At 42.4% G+C, this 23,554-nt stretch overlaps 1 protein-coding gene across 2 annotated transcripts in view; it reads right to left on the reverse strand.

Annotated features, from left to right (window-relative positions):
- The window catches only part of CHCHD6 (coiled-coil-helix-coiled-coil-helix domain containing 6), a 235,375-nt gene that overhangs the window by 94,385 nt on the left and 117,436 nt on the right, over positions 1-23,554 (reverse strand). For both annotated transcript variants that reach the window (XM_048491338.1, XM_048491337.1), the window contains one exon: positions 7,381-7,451. In XM_048491338.1, coding sequence (XP_048347295.1) covers positions 7,381-7,451 — 71 coding nt within the window. The remainder of the gene's footprint in view (positions 1-7,380; positions 7,452-23,554) is intronic.

Consider the following 23,554-nt stretch of genomic DNA (forward strand, 5'->3'; position numbering starts at 1 on the left):
CAAACAGCCTCCGTATCGTGCCTCTTCTTCGCATGCTGCCATTTCATTTCCGAAAAACAGGAGTTGCTGCTTGCTGTAGAGAAAATTCAGCTTCTAGTTCAGGGGCCTGCAACCTGTGGCTCTCCAGATGTTCATGGCCATGCTGGCAGGGGCTGATGGGAATTGTAGTCCATGAACATCTGGAGAGCCACAGGTTGCAGACCCCTGTTCTAGTTTATCTGAGTACTCTAAATGACACTTACAAAGATGGTGCCTGGAAAAAGATGGCAAAAAATGGGAGGGAGGGAGGGAGGGAGGGAGGGAGGGAGGGTGAGAGAGGGAGAGAGAGAGGGAGAGAGAGAGAGAGAGAGAGAGCATGAACAAGAAGAGAGAGTCTCATTCTGGTAGTTCATCATGAGTAATATCAAGTGGGTGGCAGCCTCAGAACTGGGCAGAAAGGAAACTCATTTCCTATCACCCTTTTTATAATAACAGCTGTGTTTATGCAAACTGAGCATAAGGCTGCGAGCTAATCCCAATTCTTCCGCTGAACAAGAGATATGAAGAGGGCAATTCAATGACCCCTTTACACCAGAAGGGCTTTGTTCAAAGTCAATGGGAAAAATATTTTGAGGGGGTCAATCACAGCCCTCTAAGGGGCAAGTTATGTTGTGAATTATGGATAATAGCTCCCGAACCCAGTTACTAATGTTTTCAAATTAAAGAGGTGAATCCGAGGTTGAAAGGAGGTTATCGACAAAATTTGTTGCTGGGATTTTGACTCATGCCAAGTCAATCCAAATATAAACCAATAAACAGTATTACATGGGAGCAACGTTACTATTATTGCTGGATGCAGGATAAAGCTCCTTAGAGAAGTACAACGTTAAACTGTAAATGACCCGGGATAATGAACAATAGAAATATGATCACAAATAATCAGAGAAAACACCTGGGGATTCCTTTTCTAAAGAGTTCCTGAGTTGTAACTATGAAGGTTAACATTATAAAACAAGCGCTAAAATTAACATTTCCAATCTTAAAAAGAAAACACAATGGCTGCAGAAATAAATCAAACCTGATCACTTTTGAAATTGCTCTTCAGTGCCCAGTTAAACTTCTATTATCAAATTCTAAAATAGTCTAAATGCTTACACTTCTACTGGATATGTATTTTTGTATTTAAACGTATGTGTTTAAAGTGAGAAACTGCTTATTGACACTGTTTGAGAATAATGCCACAAAAATACTATAATAATAACACTACCCACTATTGAAGAATCTGTGCCTGTCAAATCCTACTAAATTAAGGCTTCTCTAAGGAGAGCAAGGAATAAACAGTTGCCTGCCATCCAAAGCATGCACAGAAGTCAGGGACAAAATCAGAATTGAATACATCACTCTGCCATATATTCAGTCAACCATTCGTTTGTCAAAGACAAAAACACTGGACAGACCTTCAATGGCTGGTCTCCTTTCTCCAGGGACAGAGAGTGTCCTGGATTCCTCTCTCTTGTTAGTGGAAAAGGTCACGAGTACTGTCATGGCAATGCTCTATTATCTCCACCAAGTCTGGCAACTGGCTCCCTGTCTCACACCAACCTTGCTCAGTGGCGTATGGAGTCCAAATGGCGCCTGGAGACAAAAAACCCACCGGGCGCCCCCCCCCCCCCAGGAGCACCGCTTACTCGCACAGCGCCTCGTCCCCCTCATTCACTTACCCTTTCCTTTTCCTGCAGGCTCTGTGGCTCAGCTTCAGGGAAGCTGCCAGTCAGGAAGCCTGTCTCCATGACTTTCTTAAAAGGGCAATATTTAAGCAATCTTTGGAGCATTGCCCTTTTAAGAAAATCATAGAGACAAGCTGCCCAAGAGGCAGCTTTCCTGAAGCCGAGCCTCAGGGGGGAAAAAGGGTAATTGAGTAAGGGCGGTCGGTGGGGGGGGGGGGGGCGGGCGGGCGGGCGGGCGGGCAGGAGCCTGCTGGGCACCCCCACAAGCATGTGCCCAGCAACATGGGTGGCCCCATGTTTCCATAGGCAGTACGCCACTGACCTAGCCACGTGTTCCATACAATGGTCTCCCCCAAATTAGATTACTGTAACTCACTTTATGCAGGGCTATCCTTGAACATGATCTGGAAGCTCCAACTGGTCCAGAAAGTGACATACATATAACACCTGTGCTTTGCCAACTGCACTGCACAGGTAAAGTACCCTATCAGGTATTGACCTTTAAAGTTCTAAAATAGTCTGAGACCATCACATTTCTAGTAATGCCTCTCCCATTATGCTCCTCCACCAAGAACCTTGCACTCTGCAAATAACAATCTCCTGGTAGTCCCTGGACCAATAATTATCTGGCTGTCCTTGGCCAGAGTCTCTTGAAAGGAACCAGCCAAATTTGCTAAAATGTGTGTGGAAGAGGAAAATGCTGTGGGCACCAAGTTGAAGGTGAACCTGATGCCCACAGCATTCGGCCATCCCAGGCAAACTTTAGCAAAGTTGGCTGGTTCCTTTCAGGACACTCACACCAGCAGCCCTGCAGGAAATAAGTGCCCCCGCCCAGAGAAAGACCACTACCACAGTGCCTCCTGTTGAAACCTCTACCACAGCGCCATCTGGGCATAACAGAAAGCCCCATTGAAGTCTATGCTGGGAAAAATAATGTTTCCCACCACAGAACTTGCTGAAGAGCCTGGCAGATTCTGGGGAATTTCTGAGTGTGTAAGCACTGGCTGCACATATTTGAAGATAGAGGCACCAGACTTTCAAGGTGGCTCCAAGAGGCCTTGGGTAATAGCACCCAAGCTTGTTGAGCTTTGCTTTTGGGGGTGGGTGAGGGCGCGAGTTGAGAAGTTCTGAGATAACTCAGCCAGCAGGTTTCATGTACAGGAGCGTGGAAACAAAAAAAAAGCCTTTTTGGGGGCCCATACAATTGAACCCTCAGAAGCAAAGGTCTCTGAGCCTGGATGCTATTACCAGGAGGGCTTCCTGGAGCCACCTTGAAAGTCTGGTGCCTCAAAATCTTCAAAAATTTGCAGCCTGCCTCAGAAATTCCCCATTGGCTACAATGGAGCAAAGTCACTGCAAAACAAAGAATCTTGGGCAAATTTCTTGGGATGCCTGTAAGGGCTGTATTTTTAAAGCTAGTGACACCAAAATTTCAGGGTACCATTTGGTAACTATTCTTATGACGCCACCCAAGTTTGGTGAAGTTAGGTTCAGGGGGACCAAAGTTATGGTCCCTCAAATGGGTAGCCCCCATCTCCTGTTAGCTCCCATTGAAAACAATGGGGATGGGGGCATTCCATTTGGGCGTCCTTAACTTTGCTGCCCCTGAACCAAACATCACCAGACTCGGGTGGTATCACCGGGCAGTCTCTGGATGATGCCCTGAAATCATGGTGCCACTTGCTTTAAAAATGCACTCCCTGCAAGCCAAAAAAATACCAAAAATACAAGGACATAATCGGACAATTTTTGTCCGAATGTGCCCAAATTTGCCCAGATTCCGGCCGAATCAGGTATTTGTTTCATCTGAATCTCCAACCCTCAAAAGTGATGTTGCTTCAGGGTGGGGGAGAATCAACTCCCAAACAGCATCACTTTCAATTTTGTTTTAACCGGGGACCCCAGATTCTCCCTTTAAGGTGGATTTAAAAGAAGAATCTGAGCTCCCTAGCTTAAACACCATTGAAAGTGATGCTGCTTGGGGGTGGATTCCATTGGAGGTGTTTTGTGAGAGATGATGCTGGCATTTGTTTGGTAAATGTTTTGCTGGGGGTGATTTGTGAGAGATTTACATGCTTAATACCCACTTGCACTGGCTTGGAGTTGTTTCTCAGGCTAACAACCTACCTCATAGGGTTGTTGTGATTAGGAAATTAGGAAAAGAGTTGGTGGGGAGAGAGCCATGTATGTTTTGCTGGGAGTGGGAGGTGTTTTGTGAGCTGGTGCAAAAAATCATTGTTTGGTCATGGTGGGGGAGGGTGGCTGCCCATATGCTGGGAGGGGGCGTCAAACTCAGGTTTTGTCCCTGGGCTCCAGTTTGCCTAGGTACACCCCTGCTTAGCTGACCTCACCTTCCCCCCTCCTGTCCCCCTTCCCTTTCTTTCCCTCTTTTCCCTTCTCCTTATTTGTTTTTCACTGACCTGTCTTATGCCCATCCCTTAACATCTTGTGGTCCCCCATACTAAGTCCACATGGCTCTCCAAGCCTATAAATGACTCTAAGTGACACTATCACTTGATACTGGTAAGTGACACTATCACTTGAGAGCTATGATCAGGGCACTATAACCGTTAATTGATCTAATGTATGAATTGTGTATGTCATCAAGTCACTTCCAAATCATGACAACCCTATGAATCAATGTCCTCCAAAACGTCCTATCATTAACAGCTTTGCTCTGATCTTGCAAATTGTGGGCCTTGACTTCCTTTATCACCAATCCATTTCATGTTGGTTTTTCTCTTTTCCTTCTGTCTTCAACCTTTGCTACCATTACTGTCTTTTCCAGAGACTCCTGTTTCTCATTATGTGACCAAAGTATGACAGCCTCAGTTTAGACATTTTAGCTTCCAGGGACAGTACAGGTTTTATTTGATCTAGAACCCATTTTTTTTGTCCACAGTATCTTTTTGTCCACACTCTCTTCCAACACCACATTTCAAAGGAATCTATTTTCTTGTTGTCAACTTTCTTCATTATCCAGCTTTCACACCCATACATAGTAAAAGGGAATACTGTGGCATGAATTAACTTCATCTTGGTTGCCTTACACTTCAGAATATTTTCTAGCTCCTTTGTGGCTGCCTTTTCTAGTCTCAATCTCCTTCTGATTTCTTGGCTGCATTCTCCCTTTTGGTTGATGATGGAGCCAAGGAGTAGAAAGTCTTCAACAATTTCAGTTTCCTCATGGTCCACCCTAAATCTGAATAATTCTCCAGTAGTCATTATTTCTCTCATTGGCATCTCAATTTGCCAGTGATCCTCCCACAAATAAATATTGTCATGCTGACTGGTGGCTCTAGAGGCTGAGGTCTTTCAAACCACCTGTTCCCTGATCTTTTTAACAGGAGATGCTGAGGCTTGAACTTTGGAACTTTCTGCACACAAAGCTGATGCACTGTCACTGACATATGGCCCTTCTACAACAATGCATGGTACAATTTAACTCTATTAGCATTTTTCTGTAACCTTTGGAATGCTCCATGCAACCAAACTGAAAGATAAGGTATTATCATCACCATACCCCACATAGATTAAGCTCCCTAAACAAAACCAAGCTCACCAAGTAAGTTCATGGTAGAGTTCTGTTTAGATTGGTACTTCATGCTTCCAGACAATCTCCCTTTAAATTTAAGAGGCACATGTTCATACAAATAAAGAGAAACATACATAAGAACATAAGAAAGAGCCTGCTGGATCAGACTAGAGTCCATCTAGTCCAACACTCTGCTACTCGCAGTGGCCCACCAGATGCCTTTGGGAGCTCACGTGCAGGATGTGAAAGCAATGGCCTTCTGCTGCTGCTGCTCCCGAGCACCTGGTCTGCTAAGGCATTTGTAATCTCAGATCAAGAAGGATCAAGATTTGTAGCCATAGATCAGCTTCTCCTCCATAACTCTGTCCAAGCTCCTTTTAAAGCTATCCAGGTTAGTGGCCATCACCACCTCCTGTGGCAGCATATTCCAAACACCAATCATGTGTTGCGTGAAGAAATGTTTCCCTTTATTAGTCCTAATTCTTCCCCCCAGCATTTTCAATGTATGCCCCCTGGTTCTAGTATTGTGAGAAAGAGAGAAAAAAATTGCTTTGTCAACATTTTCTATCCCATGAAAATGTCACAGACTTCAATCATATCTCCCTCTCAGACGTCTTCTTTCCAAACTATAGAGTCCCAAACGCTGCAGCCTCTCCTCATAAGGAAGGTGCTCCAGTCCCTCAATCATCCTTGTTGCCCTTCTCTGCACTTTTTCTATCTCTTCGATATCCTTTTTGAGATGTGGTGACCAGAACTGAACACAGTACTCCAAGTGCGGTCGCACCACTGCTTTATATAAGGGCATACAAAGATCTCTAAACTTTAGCTCTTTCTCAGTTGTAGCCTAATGTCTGCAAAGTAAACAAACTGTGTGAGATGACAAAAACTTATTAGAAGAATCACCTGACTACTAATGGAAAATAAATAGTTGATGATATAAAAGAACGGGCAGGCAGTGAGAAACAAGGATGTCAGAATGAGTGTTAGGATCAAATATTTTCATGCTTCTAATTAAGTTCAGAATTGCAAATTAGATCCCTAAAAGTGATACTTGGCAATTGTTACTAAAAGGTGTGAAGCAGGATGGACTGAAAGATGCTTTTTAAGACCATCTTTGAAATACTCATTCCAAAGTGTCTGGAAGTCATTAACAATCCTGACTCTTTGATAAACAATCCCAACTCTTGTTATACCAGATATTAATGCATGTGGCAAGTTTCTATCCAGTAAGAAAATGTGGACAAACTACATAAATCCTCAAAGGAATGCAACTGAAGCGCTTCATAAAAAGAGCCTTGGCAAAACATAACAGCAAATAAAGGACACGGCCTAGCATCTTAATCTCTTCCTGTAGGAAATCCTAAAGAACTTGCATATTTCTAATTATTATGTTTTCTTGGCAAGTAGCAACATAGTTCTGGAAACATACTTGGCTTCAATACCCTCTTCCTGTGTTCCAAGACAGAAGACAACTGGAGGGGAAAATGCCATAAGTTAAACACAGCTTTCGAAATATTTATTCCAATGGTAACTTCTTCTTTTCTAAAAGAACACCCTCTAAAAATGTATGCAATGCATCGGCACTTTTGATTATATGGGTAGGCGAAAATAATTTTTTTTAGAACAGCAATATGTCCATCATGCCTGCTACTCAGTTGTCCTACTCAGAGTGCCCCGAGCGCACTCCTGCCCAGTTACGGCACTGCTGGTATCCAATAATATCTCCATCAGTGGAACAGGACTTCCTGGCGTCCCCATCGCACTGTGGCCTGAAATGCTGTTCCTGGAGAATAAGATCCTCATCATGAGAGGCAAATTAGGGGAAAAGAAGTGACTGCAGAGGAATAGAAGAATAAGCAAGTATCACCCCCCCCCCCACAATTCTGTCAGAAAAATCTACCACTGAACAAGAGCTGCAGAACAGCGACTAGTATAGAGCAAATTGGTCCTTGGCTATGAAAGTCTATCAAGACATAATTGAAACAAGAGACAAACGTGAATTCCTCCTCTAAGAACCGCACATCATCTCCCAACAGCTTCACACTTCTCACCATGGAGAGCCAACTACACGGAATTAGCTTTTGTAAAAATAAAAGGGGGGGTTTTGCCAGGCATAAGTAACCAAGGAGGAATTCTTACCTGACCTGGTCTTCTGCATTGGTGACTGCCTCATGGTATTGTTCCAAAGTCAGCTTGTAGATGTCAGCATTCTAGAAATTAAGAAAAAAGCTCCCTCAGAAAACACCACTTTTTAGTTCTTTCTTAAACTATATAGCACAACAATCTTGAGAAAATGGAAGGATTGGTATGTTAATACTCCTCACTACCAATCAGCAAGTGGGTACATGGACTATGGAGTTATCCTTACTGAACTCTCTGGGAAGAAGAAAGCTGATATTCAACCCCACCCCAAATCAACCATACCCAATAACCACACAGTGAGAGATCCAGCAATATGTTTCCCATGCCTTCTTGCAGAGATTAGGTTCACGTTTCAAAAACCATGTCTAAAGCCCAAAACTAGCAAATCAGCACTAAAGGGTACATAGGTAAATGGAAAAAAGAGGCACTGATTTTAAAAACCCCTACAGATTTCTTACGTAACAACATACTATATTTGTATTAAACTCTGTTTGAACAAGGCAATGGCCACTACAGCTTCACAAGTAGAGTATAAGGTGTTGGAGAATTAACTCTGGGCAAAGGCTGACTCATCAGTCCCTTAGATAGGAGTCTCCTTAGAGGCAGGAGCCCCATGTAAGTGCAGGATACAAATCTAATAAATAATGGAAAATATCAGCAAAAAACAACAGACAAATCCCAAGTCCAGCAACTTCACTTTGGAACAAAAGTGTAAGTTGTTTAATTGCCCCTTTTGTTATTGTACTGTATGACGACTATGTTGTACACTGCCCAGAGCTCCCTGGGGATGGGGCGGTATACTAAAATCGAATGAATGAATGAATGAATGAATGAATGAATGAATGAATGAATGAATGAATGAATGAATAAAAAGCCCTGTAAGAAATTCTATCAAAATCAGCAGAGAGCAGCTCGTTTCTACCCTGTGTACAGTGGTTACAAATTAAAAAACTGTATCTAAGATCTTCGACATCACTGGCTCCACAGAGAATGGACTAAAGATGGAAGGTGGATTATTTACTCGAATGTCCTACGACCCTGAAACTTGCGGTGTGCCCTCCATATTGTAAATGAGGTCCCAAGACTTTTTGTGTCTCACATAACCTATAGATTAAAACATGATTCACAAAATAATCAAGATAGTAATATAATATTATACTATTTCACTCAGTAGTGCAATATTGTCCACAGGTCAATACTCATTGAGTCAATGTTCTATTCTGTCACAATGAAGCTGAACAAGTCAGCTAGTGAGGCTCAGTAGATAACACTGGACTTGGTCCAGGAAGACATGAACTGAAGTCCCCGCTCAGTTGAGATACTAACTAGATCAGGGATAGGGAACCTGCGGCTCTCCAGATGTTCAGGAACTACAATTCCCATCAGCCTCTGTCAGCATGGCCAATTGGCCATGCTGGTAGGGGCTGATGGGAATTGTAGTTCCGGAACATCTGGAGAGCCGGAGGTTCCCTACCCCTGAACTAGATCAATAGCAGTCTCTGAGAATAGTCCATGTTATTGAATTGTTGTAAAGATAAAAATTGGCAGCATTTATGCCACCCCAAGCTCTTTTGGGGGGAAAGATGGTATTTAAAAATGCGATAAATAAATAGGTTGATATGAGAAGCCCTGCTGTTACTAAAAAGTAATTTCACCCAAAATTGTGTTTGTCATGAGATTCCTACAGTAAATAGGGAGCTTGAATGGCAAATCTGAAGCCTTATAACACTCATGTGTACATGCCAAGTAAATGAACGCCTCAATTACAGAGCCACTCTTAGCTCTCTTGTCTATACAACAGAAACAAATAACATGAAAAATATTTATTCTGCAGCTTGATTTTTAACAGTATCACACAGATAAAGGTAAAGCTAAATAATCAATGTAAAGGGGGAGGGGGAACAACGCAAGAGCATGGAGAAAAATAATTGAATTGTATTCCTTTTTTGGATGCCTTCTCCTTTCCAGATAGTCTATGCATCAGCTCAAGTTCTAATTTTCACTACAACCCCCCCCCCCCCCCCCCAAGCAAAAGAAAAATAAAACCTTCTTCCTGTGTTGGCTCTTATTCTCCTACAATATTTTGTCATAGCACTTAGGAAGGTGGGACTTGAATATAAAAAGCCACTCAATCTACCCGTAATTTTATTATAAACTGTCCATTCCAGTCCTGCAAAAACAGAATACATCCAGATTTCTGTGCTTCCCCTCTACCAACACCACTTTTCTTACATTCGCTTCTAAATTAACAGGTTTATATAAGCATGCTTTGATTTTCCTTTCAAACTTACTATGTGAAAGCATTATTGTCAGATGTATCTTTATGCATTACACAAAGAAGCCACAGCAGGGAATTGTTTTCACAGGTTTTGACTAAAAAAAAATCTCTTTCGGGAACAGACAAATCACAGATGAGTGCTCACCTCAAAATGCATTTTGACAGCAAGTTGAAGAGTGATTTTATTTGCTTATGTGCTACATAATGGTCAATTTTAGTTTGTTTTTAAGCTTTCACACACACACACCCCTCAAACCTCCTGACAACAATGCAGAGACCACAGAGGTTAACGGCACCCTTTTTTCACTGCCCCACAAGCCAACATGATGCCTTGATGTCTCTGCTGTCTCTGGCTTTCCTCTGAAAAACCTGAAGACCCATGCTTTAGTAATTAAAATTGCCATTAAAAATTAAATATTGTGAATAAGTATGTGCAAGCATTATCTCCATGGTTTTCATAAGTCTCAGTGTTTCTCCAATTACTTCTCTAGCAATTTTCATATTTCATACCGACTGATTTCTCACAGGGCCTGGATTTGCAAGGTCAAAAAGATGAAAAGGAGAAGGAAAAGTAAGGGAGAATGGAAGGAACCAAAATGAAACATTTTGCTGGCAATGCAGATGAATTGAGTCAGATATCATTAGCCAACAGTGATCTACAATGTAACAGCAGCAGGAATGGAAAACAGACACAAATATGTTGCATGTGAGGCCCAGAAGGAGACTGGCATTTAACCTACCTAAACTCAAAACAAGCAACAACAAAAAAGCAGACCAAAGGCTCGTTTTTTGGATATTAAAAAAAGGATTCTGGCTTATACAAAAGTATAAGAAGCACATACTGATCTAGTGATGATGCCCCAAATGCAGACCCACCACCATCCCTAGTTATCTCTGTCAGTCACTTTCCAACAAAGTCCTCAAGGTAACATATCGTGAAACCAAAGTTCACCATTAGAATACTGTAACAATCACTTCAAACAAATGATAGAAAATGGAGAAAGAGTCATTAAAATCACCATTAAAAGCCAGGACTGGTTAGAAGTAGTATACGGGGCTGGCTTTTAAAAGACCTTGCCCTCCAGTCAAACAAAAACAACAAGCAAACAGGAAGACTTTTTTGGAAAACTGTTCCACTGTGTGGTTGCCACGACCAAGAATGCTCTGCTCTATGTATTGGCAGACTTTGCCTCTCTAAAGGACAGCAGATAAAGAAAGATATCATCTGCAAGAGAACGGGGAACGGTACAAAATGCTAGTGATTCCTATCTTAGTATTTCTGTTCTCCTGCTTCTTTTATGTTGTTCCTTATGTACTGCACAGCTTTACCTTCATCTCAGCAACTCCTCTCTTCTCTTTCGAATATCCTCAAAGCCAACTTCTCCTTACAAAACTTCGCCTGGAGCCAGTCGCGTAGCTGTCACGGGGCGAGGGGGGCGCCATGCCCTGGCCGCACGTCATTGGGGTCACATGGGCAGCAGTAAATTGCTCCAACACCCCTCCTCATCCCCCGCCTCGCCAGGCCTGGCAGAACCTGCTGGCGGAGGCCACTGCTGGGCGCCCCTGCCTGGACCTGCTTCACCAGCCAGGCCCCGCGGCCCCGAGCAGCCTAGCAGGGTCAGGCTGTGGCGCCGGACGGCAGCCCAGTCAGGTTGTTCTTTTTCATGTTGCCCCAGGCACCACCACCACCCCCCCACGCTTTTGCCTGGAGCAATGAAATTCATTGGCACTACCAGTTGTTTAATTTCTCTCACTATTTTAAAATGATTGCTTGCCTGGGTAGCAATCATAAAAGTCACCTGGCCTCTACTCCAAAGGCATACAGTCAAGGCAAAGGATCAAGAGAAGGCGGAGTCAAGCAAGTGCTGAGACAACCAAGAGCCCAAGAAAGTTCCTTTAATCTTTAATCCCAGTATGAGGCTTTGGTTTTACAGAGGGGAGAGAAACAAGGAAATGCCATGGAGAACAAAGTTAACTAGATCCTATAAAGGTAAATGCATGCAGATGCACTCATCATTCTTTGTGCACATCTTTTAGAATGGCTTATTATGCTTTTACCTGGATTTAATAATGTACACCCTTCTGACTCAGGACTACAGGCCATGCATGGCTAGCCAACAAGTTAGCTGCACATCAATTCTGCTAATCTCCTCACATAGCCTAGCAGATAATTGTGCAATCAACTGGGAAATTTCTCTTGAAAGGTCGGAAAGTGGAGGGGGAGGGGGGGGTAGCTTATCCAAAGTGTCAGAGTTTTGAAAACAAGATCTTAAGACCAGTGGAATGTAACAGGCATTTGCTTGATTCCAAGTGTTTTTAGTGTTTCTTGATTTCAAGTGTTTTTTTTTTAATTGCTCGCTGCTCTATAATAATCCATATAAATATTGCCACAAGAACAAGTGAACATATAATTCTGGCAACCAGGTTTTTAGGGTACAGATAGTTCAAATGTCTCAGGAACAATTCATAGGTTTCCCCCAAAATGATGCTCTTTCACTGAACTGCTGTATAGCCTATATTGCTTTGAGATATGAGCACCTTGACTGAAGACCAAGACAAATAAAAAAAATTAAACAAACAAAAGGCGCTTTTCTAACATTAAGAAGCAGAGTGGGGCAGGAGGAGAACACCTGAATAACAACACTAGCACCACAATATAGATTTATCCATCAGGTGACTGACTGGGTCAATAGATCAGAGAATGTCTGGATTAAAAAAAAGATGACACAACAGCTACCAAAGCTATCTTGACGCACTGTGACATGCTGGTGTATGGAATCTTGTCAGTGGTCATCGTGCTCAAAGATACAAAGAGGATTAATGGCCGTTGAAACGTTGCCAGCCTAGATGAATGCAAGCCTCCCTCCGTGCCAGAACAGGACCCGGGACCCAACGGAAGCGTTGATGGAAATGCTGCAGGGCAGACAGCTGCAGGGGATTACGATGGGCCATGCATCTGCCTGCTAGCACGCCTGAGCAGGCATGCATCACTTAGACTCCGGCCTCCCCTGTTGCTGCAAGTTCTCTTTGGCATTCAGAACTGGGGCCCTATATACAGCTGAAAGGAAATGCGCATCCCTTTATGTGTGGAAAAGGCAAGAATACCACCCTGTTTCATGAGAGGTAACAAAACATAAGGTGGGAAAACTTCAAAACCAACGGGTAATTAAGGACTGGCCAACTCTACTGTAAGGCTTTCAGGCTGCCTGGTGATAAAACAGGTTTATTTAAATTGGAAATTAAGACCTCTTGCAACCCAGCACAGCTGCCACTTTCTGTTTCCTTTACTCTAAAACTAGTGGCTTGATTGTAGCAGTCACTCAAAGAGCACCAACGTAATAGGGAGGGAAGAAACATTAGGACAAAGCTTAAGAGGCAGCTAATGCAGGGTGTGGCTTCTCCATCTCCTCAGAGGCGCATTCTGCAGGGAACATCTTTTGCTCAAATATGAGACACTCTATCAAATTATTTCCAAGAAACATATATTTTGTATTCAAAACAAAGCCTATTACTAAAATACATATGCGCAAACACCTCACCGTGGTAAATTTCACAGAGGTCCAAAACTTCCCCAGCATTTTGCAATGTATCAGTTATGAAGCATTAGATAACAGTTTCTCCAATGCACCACTGATCCTTCAGGATTACGGCTCACATACTAATAGTTTGGGCCAGCAGTGGTCTGCCTTGAGACATTCTTCTGATGCTCCTTACAGTGAAATATGTTGGGAAAAAAATCCAAAGATGTAAAACAAGCTTCATAAGGAAGATGCTATTAGTATTAATGTAGCTTATATTGAATATCTCAAAGAAGCTATAACAGTAAATTATCAAGAATTGTTAATATAATGCATAGTTTACTTTACAATCTATATTTAATTAATCCTAATAACAATATTGTGAGGGAGAATGTGTTGCTGACCTTGGTGCTGCTCAGACAAAGTAGAGTAGGTTAATTTTTTTGCAGGGGGGCGCTGTGGGGGAGTTCAGGGGGTACAGGGCCTGGGGGAGTTCAGATAGGGGCTGGGTGTGGGGAAAGAAGGAGGGGTAGGTGGCCAAAATGCACCCCCCTCATGACCCAGGCTAAGGGCGCCTCAGTTGTCTGCCCCCCTTGACTCTATGGCATTATACCTTGGCTAAAGTCACTCCCTTCCCCAAACCCCATCCTCTCCAGGCCCCACTGCCCAAATTGCCAGGTATTTCCCAACTCAGGAGTAGTAAGCCTACTTGCAAGCCTCCAAATAAAACATTCCAAATAGAAACCAGTTCTGATTATCTTCCATATTACTGGAACAGGAGGTGTTTCCTAAAATCCCAAGAAGCATCACATTTGCAGCACAGAAGGATATTCTGTAACTCCCAATATTCTGTAACTGCCCCCCATTCTGTAACTGCAGCCATTTTACTATGGGTCTCACCTTTCATGGAAGCCATTTTTGGTGCCATCCACTACCCTTTCTCAAAATTCCAAGTGCCTACAAGCTCAACAAAATTGAGGAACTCTGTTGTAGACCACATCTACAAGCCACACTTAGGAATCACACCAACAAACCACATTTACAAATAAGTACTCTACTAGATCATATTTAGACTATAGATTGATGGTAACTTTAACTAGCAGGTACGTTTGAAATATAGTAGGGTGTGTGGCTTTTTTGAACTCATTTACTACATGCTGACAAGTAGGGAGAACTTAGGGCAATAAAATATGGCATATTCAGAATTAATGTACCTCAAATACAAATATATAACCTTGTCCCATTTTAATGTTACATTTTGTATCGTACTGTTAGTAATATCCTGTTTTAATCTGTATGTAAGTTGACCTGAGCCCAGCTTTGACTGGGAAAGGTGGGGTATAAATTTAATAAAACAATTAAAAATATATGTATATGTATAACATATAAGAAGTATGTATAACATATGTATATGTATGTATATATAACATATAAGAAGTATTTGGCACTCTTAGAAATTTTAGATCTCTATACAGGGACAACTGATAATACTGCAGATATCATGATGCAGGTTGGCTTCTAAATGAAGATCTGATATTTATTGTTTAGGTATGGGTTTATCCATTTTCCTTTGGGAAGCCTACAGTGAAGCCAAGTGTGGAATCTGCACAATCTGCTCATTCCCTTGTCAGTAAACTGTGAAATCATAAATGCTGAATTAGGATTCACTTCAGGATCACAGAATGAGTACATCTGCAATGCTGGAAGGCGAGGTCATGTTAAACTAGTCACTGCCAGACAGAATGCATTTTGAAGTTAAATCTCTTTCACGGTCCCTGTTTTACGAAAGAGAATAGCACCAGACTGTGTGGGCCCACTCAGGAAATGGATCTTATTAGTAAGACTTCCACAATTCCCTATAACAAATCTTATCCATATATAGTGCCCAAAGTACAGAGGGATGTAAAGCACATAGATATAGCAGTGATGAATATATAAAATGACCAGAATAAGCAAGGATTTATGGCTTTCAGATTAGCAAACAGTTGATAAAAGCCCAGAGTATGTGTTTGTATGTCTTTGTGTTTTTTATTGAATTGTTTAAATATTTTGAATATAACTTTATTTTAAATGCTGCATTAATATTTAAACGTTTTCACCGACTCTTTTGGGGAAATTATTTCAGTTAAAAGGTTACTTTTTTTGTTGTCAAATTACATTCAATTTATGGTGGCTCCACAGAGCTTCCAGGGTAAGGGAGTTTAGAGGTAGCTTGATATTCCCTGCCTCTTCGTAACAACCTTGGTATTCCTTGGTGGTTTCCCATTCAAATACTGACCAAAGCTAACCTTGTTTAGCTTCCATGATCAGGCTAGCTTGGGCTATCCATAACTGGGCAAAGAAAAGGTGACCCAGAAATGCTTAAAATGAATAAATAAAAGTTTGATTTTCTTTAAATAAGAGCAAAGTTAGTCTCCTGTGAAAATACTGGGTCATTACTGACTCATGCAGTGACATTACATCAAAATATTTACTAGGCAGACTTTATTTATAGGATAGTTTGCCATTGCCTTTCCCAGTCATCTGCAGGAATTTATATTTCTGGTTCCTCATCTTCTCTCAGTAAGAGCAGTGCTGGAGTCAAAATACATCTTCAAAGAATTTCTGAAAGTGAAGAAACTAGTCATAGAAACAGGACCTAAAACTCTAAGAGGTCAGATGTTTTGATTACAGCAATCATTTTTTTATTTCTTAACATCACAATTTTTAAAATGTAACCGGTGCCTAAAGTTCACTAGGATCCGATAGAATAAGAATGTTCCAATATACCAATAAAAGGTACAAAATAAAAGAGGAAAAACTCCAGATTAAAACAAAGAAATATTCCAAATATAATCTACTAACTACACTGCAACAGAAGTTATTTTCTGAATGCCAGAAAAACAGGATAAATAAAGGGAGAGTTCTATGTCATTTTAAAAATCAACATGAAGGTAGTACCATAGGTACATGCACATACCACGCACACAAATCAACGTGTGCATGAAGGAAAGGAAGCTGAAATTTAGAAAAATTTGGGGAATGAATCAACTATGTGAGGTACCCATCAATAAAAGCCTGAGCACAAGGTTATATTTGTTGGTGTATCAACATTAATACAGATCTATTAGAAGGAAAATACATTAAGACTATTTTTAAAAAGTAAACCACGGCAAGGCATGCCATCCCCACCCTTTCATTTCTGTTATACAGTATACTACAAATTACTGTGATGTAGCACCCAGCCAATCAAGCTTTACTAAATAACCCTGACACATGCAGAGTTGAGAACCAGCCAAACAAACAATGATGAGACGTCCCTGAAATGATTAAGGAAAATGTGGCGCATCTCCCAGGTTACACATGAAGCCTGTTACAGTTTCCCCTCAGCACACCGGCAAAGCGGCAAGCACCGCATCTGAAACTTTTGATATTCAAAGCCTCATTTAGTTGACAGGAAGCCTGTGGATTTGTGGACAGATTGTCACACAAACTGTCAAGTTTTTAGAGAAATGATCAGACCTTCCTTTGCCTGTGTTTCAGAGCACATCAAAGGCACAGAAGACAAACCAGACACACAGACTGCACAGATCTGACTGAGAGGTGGGTGTACATATTCAGAGCAGTGTAGTGTGCAATGGGGGAGGAGTGGGGGAAAGAAAGGGGTTTGAGGGTGCTTTATAAAATGTGAGTAATGAAGGGTTGAAAGTTCCAGTAACTTGACAGATTCTGGCAGCCTTTCCTATCTTTCTACTTTCTTTTCCCTTAAAAAAAAACTTTGAGTGATAATTCTGTGCTACAAGGCAGATTTAAGGGGGATTATAAATGAAGCTACCTGTTTTTTGCTATTTAAAAATTCTTTCCAGCTACTTGGAAAAATAACTTCTATTGGGGATATGTGCTCTCTTCCTCACAAAACCTTTGGTGTCCCTTTCCAAAAATCAGCTGTGAAGGAGAATGGCCTAGAATACAGATTTCTTTAGTGAGCTGGCCTTATAGGTGGGTCACCTATCCATGAAATCCTGATTAAACAGCATAAATATATACCTGCATGCCTTTTAAAAAGAATACATAGCCTAGAGCTTTGTCAGCTTTTAGAGATTTCTAGCTCCAGGGTTACAAAGCAGGAGTGGAGACACACTTTAACCATCATGCCAGGGAGTCGTGCGGGAATAGGGAATTTCCCCCCACTCCCGAGTTTTAGGACTACAAAGAGTCCTGTGGCTGTAGGATATGAGGGGGTGTTTTTCCTCACTTATATCTATCTACCTTTAGATATATAAAAATTACCACCTCCACCAATCAACATGCAACAAAGATTGTACCCAGTCTGTATTTAAAAAAACCAACCTGGACCACTGCTTAAGCAGGCAGAAACCAGTAGAAAAATTCTCTTGAAAGAGTTGCCTGTAGGCTTTGAATTCCAAGCTCTGTGAAAATGCTCGAAACCTTCACAAGGGTAGATCTATAACAGTTTTCCAGAGTCTTAAACAAGAGGTATGAAATAAATGTGAAGAATATACAATAATAAATTAGCAAAGCCTGAAATTCTAATATCAGCTATTAAGTGAACTCAAATCATTCTTGAAGGAACAGTAGGCATCCTTCCATTTATTGATTTTACTATACATTTTTATTTCAACTGAAGTAAGTAAAAAGCAAATTGACAAGAAGCTAGTTAAAAAGAAGCTGCATGCCAGCCCACTCTTTATAACTTTACCGCCATTCCCCAACTACCATTCTTCAAACCTGACAATTAAGAAAGCTTTGAATGCAAACTAATTAGCACTTTCTGGGACTCAGTTCTGAATTAGGCTGGGTGGTCTGAAATTCTCCCCCAAGGCATCCCCGTTAATGGATCTGATACAGAGGGTTGAACCCAATACATGCTCTTTCCCAATCTAAAAGTCCTTTAATAAGAAGTGTTCTACTAATGTTTTGATAGTGCCACCAGATCAGCAAACAAGCAAGGCTCTTCCAGGAGGGGGGGTCTTAATAAGCAGGCATAAGGAAGACTATCAGCTTCACCCACATATAACAACCCCATCTGCTGAAAGTGTCATAAGATTAATATGATATTTCAGTCCATATATACGTTGCTGTGCCGCAATCTGAAGTGGTATGATTTATTCTTCTCAGTCTGGGACAGTGTCTGCCAAACTGATTCATTTTGTTAACTACATGTAAGACCTGCTTGCAAGACCTGTGGAACTGTGGCCTGCAGCCACAGGGCTTGTGAATCCCACCCCATCCCATTTACAACATCCAGAGAGTGTGGGGCTAGGCAGCCACTGAAGGAGCAGCAGCAACCCAAGGCAGCTTAGCTTCCCACAGCTGTTGCAACAATGGCTGCCTGCCAGACTTGTCCATCTTGCTGTCTGTGTAGCAGACCTGCTCGCAAGACCTGTGGAAGTGTGGCCTGTAGCCAGAGGGTTTGGGAGTCCCATGCTATCCCATTTGCCTGAAGAGGAGGGGCTGGGCAGCCACTTAAGGAGCAGCAGCAACCCAAGGCAGTGGCATAAGGCTGCGTGTTTGTGAGCAGGGTGGGTCATTTCCTTTTCATTTGTGGTCTGACTTGGTATATTTGGAGAAGGGAGGTGGGTGGGCAGACCTAGTAGATTTTAGCATAAACTCTTATTTTATTATTTCCATGTTATTTATCTGTAGTTTTGTTTGCGTAAATTTACCCACTGTTGGAAGACTGATATGGAAAGGAGCCTAATGAAGCCTTCGACAATACAAAGGAGCCTAAGTTTGTATATTTTGTAAATGTTAAGTATTTAATGTTCTGATTTAAATTATTTACATGGCTTAATTTATTATGCATTATTTATAGATTGTATTGATTATTGTATTAAGTGCTGATTCTATATGTCATATGTTGACTACATGTAAGCCACCCTGAGCCTGGTCTTTGGCTGGGGTAGGGAGGGATAGAAATCCAATTAAAGTAAAGTATAGCATTAAACACAGCATTAGACTTTATCGTAGTCTGCAACTTGCTTTCAGAAACCATGGCGTATTGGTGTGAGTTCAACATGCAGTCAAATATAGATTAATGTGAAGAAGGCAAAAAAAAGCCCATGGGGTGCATTTGAGATAGGGGACTGCCTATGTCATGTTCTGTAGAGAAAATGAAGCTATGATTGGGGGAACCATGTATATAATGTCTGTTAAAAATAACTGTTTAAAAATATAGAAGTCATTTTGGAAATCTGGGAGGAATTAGACTCAATAAATAGATTGTTTTAAGTAACACTCAAAGGTTTGACTGGAATTTTTCCCTTTACATGTCACATGTATTTTGTCACCCACCCCCCACCCCCTTTCATGTAATGCTTACATTCTAACTAACTTTCTGTAATGGGAATGAGATACACAAAGGTAATTTTGTTGTTAGAATAATGCTTGAGCATAAACTAATGACAACACAGAAATTGTATCAGCCTAACGTATCATAGACAGAGACAATCTCAATAGCGTTATTGAGATGTAACCATAGAGTAATTAAGCCAAGCAGACAACCATAGCTAGCGCTCAAGAACTGCCTCACTGAGAAGCCATAATAATTTACACAAGCGGAGGTGATTTCATCATTGAACACTTTTCGTGCAGTCCTGGCATAGGACATCATCAATGACCCTGGGGGTCTTGGTTCACGACACCTCTCTCTTCACACAGTGAACCATGCAGAGGGAACAGGAGACAGGGTGTCAGGAAGCACCAATTTCAGTTTCCAAACATTTGGAAATTTCAAACAGCGCACACTGTAACCACAAACAGCTTCACTGAACATTCAATTTGAATGTATTAAAACAGGAAATTTCTAGAAAGAAAATGTCCCTTTCCCAAGGACATCCTGAAGGCAAGAATGGGAACAGGCAGCAATATACATAGCCATATGAGCCACACAAATATCGGCTAAGCACATAATTTGAAGGAATTGCAGTGCAATCCTGAGGGCTGCTAGTTCCCAGCAACATTGTGGTTGGCCTCCGTAACTCTGCAATAGCATCTCAACCAGGCATTGTATTATGATGACTAAGCTGTGATGGACAAGATAGCCAGAACATATAAGGGGATGAAAGGAGCAGGGTATCCTGGCCCTGAGCAGGTCACAGCCAAGAGGCAGGCCAGAGTTCAAGGTTCTGTGTCTGCAGCATATCACTCACCCCCTAAAAATTACTAGGCCCTCCAATCCCTGGCCAGCTGGCAAGAATTGGCAAGAGCCCCAGCAGGCCCCAATGCACAAATACCCTCATGCAGGTCTTCTGTCGCAGCAATGCGAAGGCAGCCATGGGGACATGACAAGAAGAGGCTGCCCAGCGATGGGTGTCCTCCACTCACCAGCGGAGATGTCTCCCAGCAGCCCGGCCATACTGCTAAGGACATCCCCATACTACTTGGCTGGCAACTCCCCTGCTACAGCATCCTAGGCCTGACTTAGCTGCCTGCTTCCCATACCAGTGCCCTCTCTACCACTCCAAAGATGTTAAGTCTGACAGCTGCATTTGCTCCCTCCAGTCCTTGGCTCCAGGAACTCAATGATCCCCTGCCCCCTCAGTGATACCTCTCCAGATGTCTTCCTCCAGGGTCACAGAGCCCCCCTTCCTAGAACAGACACACAGTTATGAATAGCATTATTTTACTCTATCATTGCCCACCTTCCTCTCCCATGGGGACCCAAAGTGGCTTATTCTCCTCTCCTCCATTTTATGCTTGCAACAACTCTGTGGGGTAGGTTAGGCTGAGAATGCATAGCTGGCCAAGGCCACCCAGCTAACTTCCATGGCATGAGTGGGGATTCGAATCTGGGTCTCACAGATCCTAGTTTCACACTTTAACCACCACACTAGGCTGGCTTCTTCAACCAGACTACCCCTGACCAGTGGTGGGATTCAGCAGGTTCGCACCACTTCGGCAGAACCAGTTGTTAAAATGGTGCTTGTAACCAACCGGTTGTTAAATTATTTGAATCTCACCACTGCCCCTGACCTATTCCTCCATCACAGATCAGTCTGTGAGGTTCAGGGGGGCGGCACCTGGTGTTAGACCAGCCTTGGAGATGCTGCTGGGCCCCTGCTAAGTTCAGCAGATAACCATGACAGTGGAGCACTGACACCTGAACAACCATCCATAGCTCCTCAAGCCACCCACAGCACTCCCTCTTTGACATGTGAGTGGGCATCTCTCAAGGGAAGTCACAGATGGAGTGAGGAGGAAGTGGAGAAGAGAAATTAAGCTCCTGACATATAATCAGAACCAGACAGAGGCAGAATTATGGCAAAAAATAGGCATTACTGGACTGCAAATCCTGACAAGGTCCGAAGATGCCAACTGCCACCTCCCTGGGCCATGAGGAGAGTGTGTGTTTAAGTGATGTGGAGTTATAGGTGGAGCTTGGAAGGGCTGGACTCCAAGAGATGCACTGGGACAACAAACTGAACGTGCGTGCGTGCGTGAGTGCGTGCGTGCGTGCGTGCAGGAGGGAGGGAGGGAACCCATTAGGGTTCTGAAATGAAAGACCAGCCACAGAGTATGGACTCTGATCTCCCCCTTGGGTGTTATTGCTAAAGGCTTGCCCTATAGTGTTAAGGGCCCTCTCTTGTTTTTTCCGCCACCCAAGCAGTTCACTGATCACTCTAAGTCCATATGGTGAGGAGCTCTGAGATTGTCCTGTGCCATGTGCCCTACCTACTGAATTGTAAGGTATTCTGGTCAAGGTTTTTGTGAGGGGGTGACAGGGTGCTGAGGAGGGCGATTGGCAACCCCTGGGGAGTGAGGTGATTGGTCACACCCATAGTCAGCATCCTGAGCTCCTCCAGGCCTAATAGGCATGGCCACATCAGTGAGCCACTTGATTTTTCAGTTCAATTGGCACATATTGACGACACAATTTTTTTTGTTGATGTAACTTTCTGCCTCTGACAGGAGGCATTCCCAGGATGAAAGGGCTCAGGGGATAAATTCTGGCAGCACCTCCATAACTACCCACAACCATGCCAGAACAGGGGCCTACGCCAAGGAGTGGTTGCTGCAGGGCTACGCAGTGCCTGACAGCAGCAAAGCAGCACTGGAGGCCTCTATCGGAATAACTGACCCTTATGCCAACATATCTCAGATACAGGTAAACATAAAAGATAAAGGTCAGTCAGCCCCCTAAGCACTTTCTTCCCCCGCTGCCCCCCCCCCCACCCGGTTCTATTGCTAATTCTCTAGATACTCAAAAGTCTAATCTCTTAGCAAGATGTACTTTTGCAGGCTGTAGTCAAACTCAGCTCTAGGGTAAGACAAGGGAACAACAAATGTTGGTATGAAGATATCAAAGTGCTTATTGGTTTTGATTTTGGTGTACGTACACAAACCTGAGAAAAGTTTAGGGAGCAAAGGCAGGTGTTTGTGCTTTGAAAAGATCCAATAGTACAAGAAAGTGGCAAGTAACTAGCATTCTACAAAATAAACTGCGAATGCATAGGCATCAGAAAGGAAAAGTAGGTTTGCTAGGTTCCAACACATTTTCCCACCAGTCACCATATGCACATAGCTTCCCTGTTGTCTGTATCCAGGACAAGGTAGTGCAACAGTACAGAAGGGAAGAGAATAAGCTACGGGAGAAAAAGAATATATATATTCTTCTCTAAACTTCAGGGAAAAAAAAAATATAGCTGCAATATGATGTACATAAACTATTGGGATAAGAGAGGGAGAAAGTGTGAGATCCCATGAAACAAGGCGACACTCAAGCTGTCACATCAAACCATGAAGCTGTTGATATTCGTGCTGAAGTAGTGATGATGTATTAAAGTGATTATGTATACACACGTAGTTAGCACTTCTTCAGAGTGTGGCTTAAAGCCAGCAACCTTCTCATACACACATTTTAACAGCCCTTAACAGACAACCTTGTAGAAGTAATGGGAGGCCATCTTCTCTAAACTTCAGGAAAAGATTATTTGTTGTTTACTGGTTTTTGAAACAAGGTTCTTTTGTTGATTTTCGCTGTGAAAAATTCAGACCAAGCTAGAAAAGTTTTTTTAAAAAATATACAAGTTTGGAAAACATCAATTGATCTAAAATAGCATCTTGATGTCAGCCAGACCCCTTGGTCACCTAAAGGCATGGAGGAGAGGGACCATGTTCAGCATTAGATGTACAATACTCCATCTTTTCCTTAACTTATGAATATCCAAAGCAGTCTACCAAAGCATACATCAAAAACAGGCTCAGCGCAAACAGTTTAAAAATGGTTAAACTTAACAAATTCAACACATACACACCAATCAACCATGCTGCCAATTATTAGTTTACATTCAGAGCCCTATTAAAAAGATACTGCTTCCTGGTGCATTTGAAAACAAGCCAAAAGTGAGACCCTTCCTGACCGTTCCTGGGAGGC

This window comes from Sphaerodactylus townsendi, linkage group LG03 (assembly GCF_021028975.2).
Source record: "Sphaerodactylus townsendi isolate TG3544 linkage group LG03, MPM_Stown_v2.3, whole genome shotgun sequence".
NCBI classification, from domain to species: Eukaryota; Metazoa; Chordata; class Lepidosauria; order Squamata; family Sphaerodactylidae; genus Sphaerodactylus; species Sphaerodactylus townsendi.